Here is a 9,037-nt window from a genome sequence, read left to right as displayed (position 1 = left end):
TGTTTGACATTACTTTAATACGTTTACTCTTGTTATTTCAGTAAGAGTAGTGAGAAAAGGACATGGGAAAAGGAGCCATTTAAGAGTACTGGGATAAAGCCAATGTCTGAAAGGTAGTTGGGTAAAAATGAGAAATATGACATTCTCCATTATTCAAATTCTAAATTTGAGGAAAGTCGTTTTGTGACAAACACACAGAGAAGAGTATACTTATAAAACAAAACAGAATGCATGATCAATTTTTTCTTTAACAGACAATGCAGGTCTCCAATGAGAAGAGAAATAGAAAGGCAAAGCAAAGACATATTTTATCGTGGCACTTTCCATCAAAATAATATGTGTTAAGGTTCATACTGCACAAACACTTTGAAAATAGACACCAATGTCCTTTGGGAAATTTCTGCATGATTCATGTGTCTGTAATGCAGGGACCTTTTTGTTCAACTAGCACTGTGCTTTCACTCTGTTTCCAGGAGTAAAGTATAGCACTGTGTGTATAGCTTGTCTCTATGTTATGTTTAAATCAGAACTACAGGAACAGAAACAGTTTTGTCCTCTGCTACCGCCAACGCAGAGAGCTGCCCATGGCCAAGTACATCAGGCATATTGGGTTAACCCTGAAAATAGCACTTACACTGTAATCAAAAGCCTTATTGTCTTACTTTATACAGCTTTAATGTGCTGTTCCCTGCCATTGAAAATAAAAACAGACAATACTTTCCTTTTTAAAGCACTCGAGACTATCAGTTCAAGTGTTGACTGATTTAGAACCACCTCAGTCTCCATTAAGGCCTTTGAAAACATTACTAATGCACTCTGAGTGAAAAATAACAGGAAAATTAATAAAATCAGAGCTATAGGTTTGGGTTGGAAGGAGGTAAACATTCAACACGCCATCATTCAAATGAAAAAAGGCCTCTGGCTTCAGCTAAGGGTCCATAGGTCCATATGAGAGCTTCAGCAGTCTTCATGTCAGCTTTGAGTAGCTCAGCATTGGAGTGAAAGTGGACTGAGCACTGGTGATCTTCACCAGCATAGCTCAGCTGCACTCTTGGGCTCAGGGCAGATTAAAGCAATAGGGAGAATGGACTTCAATTCCCATGAAACCTCTGTATCCTACAGTTCCTTAATTCATCCCTTGAGCCTGCTGGGATTTGCGGTCCTCCAGGCAGCGACACACCCACATGGACACCACCTCTGCATTACCATCGTTGTACTGCATGATGAAAGAATGGTCCTGAAGAGAAACAAAAGACCAAAAGAGAAAAAGATGACCCAACGTATTCTGCTCTTCACATCATCAAATAGGCAGTGGTTTGTGAAAACACAGAATAGCATTTCTGACATCATGGTCAGCCCAAAGGGGTCAAGATGATCTCATTGTCTCAACAGCTTCATTCAAGGTAAACAGAGTTAATACTATGAACTATGTCGAAACATAACATCCTTTATACTGTATGAACATTTATATTACGGTTGGAGGTGAAAACGGAGAAACGCAAGCCACTGGCAGAACACGACGCAGGTTTGTGCACATTTGTGTTTGTGGGTTTAGAGGTGACCCACAGCTCTTTTAATCTCACCATGTCAGGTCAGAGAGAAAGAGAAACAGTGACAGACCGTGCGGTTTAAATGAACTTGTCAGTCCTTATTTCTGTGATAAAGTGTGTGTGGAGCGGACACTAATGAACAGAACAGAAGCTGAATCTGATTGCAAAGAACAGCAATTAGACAAGAGAATAAAGACTTGAGAGATCACTCTAAAATACAAACAATAACAACAAAATGAGAGAAACGGGTATAACTGTGTAAAAGAGAAACCTTTACGTTCACACGCATTTAATAAAAAACCAAACGGTCACAAGTTTACTTCACAAAATCGAAACGAACGGGAAGTCCCAAACATACTGTCTTTGCAACTGCCTCCATCTGAACTCGTCCAAAAAAAATAAAGAAAGAAAGAAAGAAAGAAAGGAAGAAAACAAGAAAGAAAACAAGAAAGAAAATTGATTAGTCTCTTATTTATGCGTCCAACTTTCTTTCTTCCTTCCCAACAGAACTCTCCTCATGCACAAAGACGTTGCGAGCAGTGTCCACACTCATCTTGCTACGGAGGACAGAACAAGACCATCAATCCTGTTGTCCTCCTAATGGCTGGTGCTGTCTCACATCCACCCGGGTTAATTACTCTCAGATCTGAGGCTTGAACTGGACACTCCTGGGGGTTAGCTGTACTGGGCACCGATCTCATCAATCAGCGCACCAGCCTGCCTGTGTGTGTGTGTGTGTGTGAGTGTGTGTGTTCGTAAGAGAGAGAGAGAGAGGGAGAAAGAGAGAGAGAGAGAGAGAGAGAGAGAGAGAGAGGGAGAGAGAGAGAGAGAGAGCGCTGAAGGTCCAGATGAATAGCTTTAATATCCAGTTGTGGATACGACCTGACTCTCCAATCTAAGCCTGGCAGCCCAGTTAGGGCTCTGACCGTGGTTACAAAAGATGTTTGACCTGACATAGGGGAGAAGAGACGGGTGTTTAAGGAAATGACTGGGGGTACAGAAAACAGGTGGAGAGATATATGTGTACATGTATGTACAAATGTGCGCGCATTCAACCTTGTGCACCAACAAAAGATGCAAAACAATGCAAGGAACAGATGTACACATGCACATACATGTGCATACACAGAGACGGACAGAGACACACATATTTTTGAACAGCAGGTCAAGATGTACGCCAGCTCGCACACAAACGCACACGCTTGCAAGTTCACTCGCAAACTCGCACACTCATATGTTCCTATTTGAGCTAGCGTCGTGTATCCCATTGGACGGGTCACCTGTTTGTTTGGACAGACAGAGGCCGGTCAAACAGATCCTCTCGGCCACCTGTGTGTTCTTCTGTCCCAGTCAAGCTTGAACACATCCGATGGGAGTGCGCGCGCGCGCGTTACTGTGTGTGTCGGAGCATGCCAGGAACAGGACTGCCATTAATTAAACCACCTGCTGCTAAAACGTGGGGAATGTGGGGGATGTTATTAAGAAAGTAAATGTGGAGTAAATACTCCTTAGTTAGCTCATTACTGCCAGGCTTCTGCTTACCTCTCTCTGTCTCTCTCCCTCTTCAAGAGCGAACGAGAGGAAAAACTCATTTAAAAGTGTAGCTACATTAATCACAGAGCCATATCAGAGAGTGATAACCACCTGAACACTTCATTACAATAAAACCGCCAACCCAGGGGAAATTTCACCTTACTCTTTAATTGTTTTGAGTCTTTGATAGGCTTTTTAATCTAAGATTAATTTATGCAATTTTAAATAACTCTACATATGATTAATAAGCCTGAAAATTAAAAGGAAGCTAAAGCAATTATAACAAGTGGTTGGTCATCACCTCATTAGGTGGTGTTGGCGTAGACCAGCTGCAGAATGTAATATGTGTGTGTCACTTAGAATGTGTGTGTGTGTGTGTGTGTGTGTGTGTGTGCGTAGGAGTGAAATTAGAAAGGAAAAAGAGAACGAGTGAGACAGAAAGAGAAAAAGGTGGGAAGGTCAGTGTAATAACTAGGTCTTTTCAGATTTGCATGCTAATGACATGCTCCCACTGGATACTCTGTGTGTGTGTGTGTGTGTGGGTGTGTGTGTGTGTGTGTGTGTATGTACTCACGGGGGTGGGGGGGGGGGGTTGGTCCTTTTACAAGCTGATCTTTAAATTCAACATTTGCCTAAGAAAGACTATCCATCTACATGACAGAGAAACATTTCAGATTCGATTTTAGCGGTGGCTAAGTTAGCGTCATGTCCACCTATGAAGTCTTAGAGAGGCTGGCTCGCTGATTCCTCCACATAAATACCTTGAATATGTCATGTATGATTTAGTGTCTTGTTTCTGAAGGACTGTTTCAGGGCTTCAGCATAGCCCCACTTGTTAAAATCAAAACTATGGTTTCGATAGTTTGATAATAAATTTGAGACTCATTTAAAGCAAAATGCATTCATTACTGTCTCACTTCACGCATTTGAAACCTAACAAAACAGAAACTCCCGAGAGTGGAAAAGTTTGCCGTCAACATCTCTGATTGTCTTTGAGACTGGTGTGGCTTTTCTGTCAGAGTTCTTCATTCTTCCCAAAAGCAAGAGTAAGAAAGGAAAAAGAAAAAAAAAGTCCCCCCAAAAAATGTCATTTGAAGAAGCTAAAAGGCAAGATTAACCAAGAGGGAAAAACAAACAGAGGAAGAAGTCCTCTTGCGTGCTAATGTGTAAACAAGTCATCAGGGTGCTGTCACGGGGCTTTTAAAGCCCTGCTCTCGCCCGGGTCCCTGTGGTATAGCTCCACGCCTTAATTGGAGCTGTTTGTCTCTTAAAGGGCCCGTCCCTTGGGCCCTAACACACGCACACTTTAACTCAGCAGCTCTCTCACAGACAAAAAAAAAAAAAAGAAATAAGAGGGGGTGGGAGAGGGGTCGGAAAGGTCCTTGACAAATTTGGGATGGGTGCAGGGGCTCGGAAGCCTGGACTCTGACAGCCTTTTGTCCTGGGAAGGGGCTCATCTGCTTCAGCTGAGTCTGGGAGGCTCAGGGGAGCTGAAGGGGGAGGGAGGGACAAAGGTGCTAAAAGGCTGAGTGACAATGAGAGCTCTCAAGAGAGGAGGGAGGGAAGCCACAGCCAGGCACAAGAGCTGTCAGTCACCGCACAATCACGGCCAGAGACACTCGGAGGAAACACGGAAACACAGACATGCAAGCGGTCCAACGCCCAACGCCACGCTCAATTAAGCCTGACCCAGGCCAACACTCAGAACTATACTCACTTCTCACTTTAATGACTGTTAATGTGATCAGTTTGCCTTTGAGATTATGTCTTGAGATATGAATAGAGACGGTACAGAGAGATCACATACACACACACACACACACACACACACACACACGGAAGCACATTAACATTCATATTCAATATTAGGGATGATGGGAAAACAGCCCTTTGTTAAGTGAACCCAAGTGGTTCTATTCTGCGTCTGTACACCTTTTTAATCCACAAACAGATGATATACATGTCCTCTTGGTTGAGTTCACATACTTTTACTCACATAAACTCTCTCTTTCTCTTTCTCTCTCTCTTTTCTCTCTCTCTCTCTGAGGAGTAGAGCGATGACAGAGGAGCTGTATTTCCCCAAGCAGAGTCTCCTGTTCAATGTCATCAGTGGTACTTCTCTCCCTCTGGACCATCACACTGAGATGAAAGAGAGTAATGTACCACCAGCCTATGTTTAAGAAATAGTGAACCAGTGTGCTTTTATTTCTCCCTCTTTCCATCTCACACACATTTTTACATTCTCTCTCTCTCACACACACATTCACTTTTGGCCTTTCTCTCTCACTCATTTACAAATTCAATTCCAAAATACATTCACAGACAAATACACACACACACACACACACACACAAATAGCCCCTTTAATAACCTCTTATCTGAGCCTTTACACGCAGCTCTCCCCGGACAGCGCTGTCCAAGGTTCTGAAGCAGTCTCGGTAGCTTTGCTGACAGCTCTTAAAAGCTGTGAGTGCAAATTGCTGTGACCTTGTACGCTAACAGAAGATCAGAGATTTCCATCAAATCTACACAAAGGGTGAGAGCTGGTGTGACTTGCACTTCAGTCTGTCTCTATGGCAAAGGCAGAGGTAGAAAAAGGATGCAGAACTTTTTCCTCAGAGTTAATTTCCCAATAACAGGCACTCTTTGTATCTGACTAACAACCTTTGATCCCTTTCCAGTGAGAGTGGAGAACTTTTGGTTTTACAGTGAATAAAGTTAACTGTTATCTGTCAGAGGACCCTTTTGTAAGACATAAGATTCTTGTCTCTCAGCGTCAGGCTTGGACAGAAGGTTGACTACAATGCACAGGAACAAAGAGGAACAAAAACACAGAAAAAGCCTCAGCTTGGAACGAGGTGTATCAGATATCAGTGAGGTAGACCACAGTTCCCAGCAGACCTTGAAAATATGAACTGACTGTAAATTAGCCTTAATCTAACTGCTTGATGAGAGACATGCTGAGGGCAGCCAGCAACATCCAAGGGCAAAGGCACTTTTCTCTAAATAAAAATGAAAATGGAAACAAAATAAAAAATGATTTTTATTGAACAAAAACATAAAGTTGAATTCTAGGTTACTCCTTACCATTTTTTTTCCCACACTTTCACACACAAAGTTTCACAAATGTGGTTGTAGCCATCTTGTCCTCAAGCAAACTGTCCTCAAGCATCTTTGGCCACAAAAACCTCCACAATACACCAAGGCCCTTGCTACGTGGGCAAAGAGGATTCAGGAACAGAGAAAGGTAGAGGTTGTTGCAGTCTATACTGAGTTTTCAGTTGAGTTTAATGTTAGTACAGCAAAACTTCAATAACAGAGTACTATTTGCATGAGTAGACACTTTCAGCAATTGATGCACCAGGTCTTAGGTAGTGACTGTGTGCATAGCCTGTCGGGGTTATGCAGACATAGCCTTTCAGGACTATGAGGATTAAGCCAAGGGGTCCCGTCCTGTTATGTATGTTGTGGGCATGTACAGCCCTTTGAGACTTTAAATAGTGATATTTGGCTCTAAATAAACTTGAAACTTGGCCACTCCTGATATTTAATCTACACATAGGACCACATAGGACCACATAGGACCAAATAGGACCACAAAGACAGCAGGTTTTGACAGACTCTATAACAGAAAAAAAATATATGTACATGAAAAAAAAAAAAAATTCATTTGAACTGGTTTAGTAATATTATGCTTGAGGTGGAAGGACGGAATGCAAATATTAAAATACTGATTGTTCTTAGAATGAACAAATTTTGCTTTTGAGCCTTGAGCCCAACCTGCCAGACCCAAGTACCCAAAGCATTCCTGTCAATCTACATTGGCGCTGAGAGTTCTTGACCGAACATTGTTCAAAAAGAGTGACTGAGTGAAGATTCAGAAGTACATTAAACACAGGTGAATCTCTTTCTCATCCACAATCAAAAGAATCAAAAGAATCAAAAGAACGAAAGAGAGGAAAGCCAGACCATAGAGGAAATAACAGAACCCTGGAATCCAAAGTGAGTCCACAGAATTTGGGTTCTTTTTTTGAAATTAAAGGAAGCTTTTGCCTCCTTCATTTCCATTAGACTATCAGAATCTCTTATTTTTCAGTTGTTATGGTTCTAGAACCATGACTAAAAGTTCTCTACAAAACACGGAAACGTGTCATGGTCAGTTCCAAAATACTGCAATGCAAAAATACTGAGTCTTTCTGATTCTGGAAGGATTCAATGTGCAATCATGCTTAGATATTAAGCTCTGTCTCCAGTCCTGAGGAAACTTGTTTTCCAAGTTCTCCTTGATCTTAATTGTGTTGGACTTTCAGCAGGAGTCTGCAAACTGACCACTTAAAGCTGTGAGAAATGATAACAGCCTAGATTTAGGGTAGAAGAGTAAAATACATCTCTTCTGCTGTGTTCACGTGGCTTGAAAGCACATGAAAGTGGTGGATCAGAGATTTTTTTACGATTTGGACCGATGAAAACGCCAAAATTTTTATAACCGTCTTACAAGACCGTACGTCAACCCAATTAATGCCCATGTTTTTTAGACACCAGCGGATTTAGCATTGGGTCAAGGTTTTACCCAACTCAACAAAGACAGACCTAGCACAGAACTCATCAAACACTGTTATCCTCCAGCTCTGTCTTTGATTATTATCTGTGATAATTGCAGTCATTCTTACAAGGAAGCTTCGCTGTGAGAAAGAAAGAAACCTTATATGAAAGATGGGCTACTCACCATAAGGTTATTAGGAGCTGGGCGTTCTTTGGGCTGTCTCCTCATACTATAGAAATAAATCAAAGGTGTACAATAAAGTCAGCTAAAATAGGCCAAAGGTACAGCAACAAAGCACTTTAACAAAAAAAAAGAAAAAAAAAAAGATTTCTCATAATTAATCCTACGTTGTGTATTCAAAGAAATATAACTACAAAAAAAAAAAAATACAAGAGAACAAACTTCTGGATATTTGAAAACTGAAAAGAATACGCTGCACGCAAAGTCAGACCTTGACATACCAGCACAACTAATCTGAAACCACTGTATGAATTTTCAACATAAAAAGCCTATTTTTCCTCGATCTCAAAGGACCAAAAGAGAGTTTGTGCGAAATTCAGTCCAGAGAGGGGTGATAATAATAACTTAATTAAAACCTTTTCTGGAAAAAAGGGGAAGGAAAAAAAAAAAAAACCTTGAACGGGCAGTTCGCTCTATCTGTCTTAGGATCAAGTTTGGGTTCATTCTCGGCTAGTCTGTGATAAAGTTCCAATGCAGGAACCTCCAGTGAGCATTGATCTTTGGACCAGATCAGAGAAATACAAACGACTGCTGGACAATATGGTGACTGATGGACTGAGCTTGAAGAAGTCTAACAAACCTAAGACCCTCTATAGTCACTACAACCCATACATCTCTACCTCTTACCTCGCTATCGTTACCACCACTTCACCAGAGGTCAGATTATTGTAGTTTGAGTTGATTAGTGGTGAAGGTGTGAGCGAGTAAGTAAGAGTTCTCCTTGGCACAGATCTTACCTAAGCCTGGGCAAATTTGTCATGACGACCCAGATACAGGATCGGAGGGGATTAGTGTGGGGGGGGGAGTATGGGGGCATTTGAAGGGAGCCGGTTTGTGGCGTGATGAATGAGTTCTAAACCTGCTTGGCTAATAATAGCAGGGGACATGCGGTCTGCAGTGCCAGGTATAGGTACCAATAAGGTGCCAAGTGACCTGTTTGTGTAAATAAGGCCTGCTGCAAGTAAACAACAGCTGTTCTCTTCAGCCCGGACACATCTGGCTGGTACCGCAGTGTCCAGAGGTCCGGGAGGCAAGGGAGACTGCTCGACAGGAAGCCAGGGGAACACGGGTAATCGGGGCATGACTTGGGAGGGGACTGTGTGTTTCTGTGTGTGTGTGTTTATGTGTGTCTTTTATGGGGGGGGGGGGGGGGGGTCAACAGACCAGGGAC

General features: G+C 42.1%; 1 protein-coding gene across 1 annotated transcript in view; it reads right to left on the bottom strand.

Moving 5' to 3' along the window:
• Nucleotides 1-300: 300 nt before the first annotated feature.
• The window catches only part of map2k5 (mitogen-activated protein kinase kinase 5), a 48,548-nt gene continuing 39,811 nt past the window's right edge, over nt 301-9,037 (bottom strand). The window contains exons 21-22 of the mRNA XM_030765714.1: nt 7,810-7,855; nt 301-1,237 (exon numbers count right to left, since the gene is read on the bottom strand). Coding sequence (XP_030621574.1) covers nt 1,127-1,237; nt 7,810-7,855 — 157 coding nt within the window. The 3' untranslated portion in view covers nt 301-1,126. The remainder of the gene's footprint in view (nt 1,238-7,809; nt 7,856-9,037) is intronic.

The sequence above is a fragment of the Chanos chanos genome, chromosome 2, assembly GCF_902362185.1.
Source record: "Chanos chanos chromosome 2, fChaCha1.1, whole genome shotgun sequence".
NCBI lineage: Eukaryota > Metazoa > Chordata > Actinopteri > Gonorynchiformes > Chanidae > Chanos > Chanos chanos.
The sequence above is the reverse complement of the archived record's forward strand: the minus strand, read 5'-3'. Positions and strand labels throughout refer to the sequence as shown.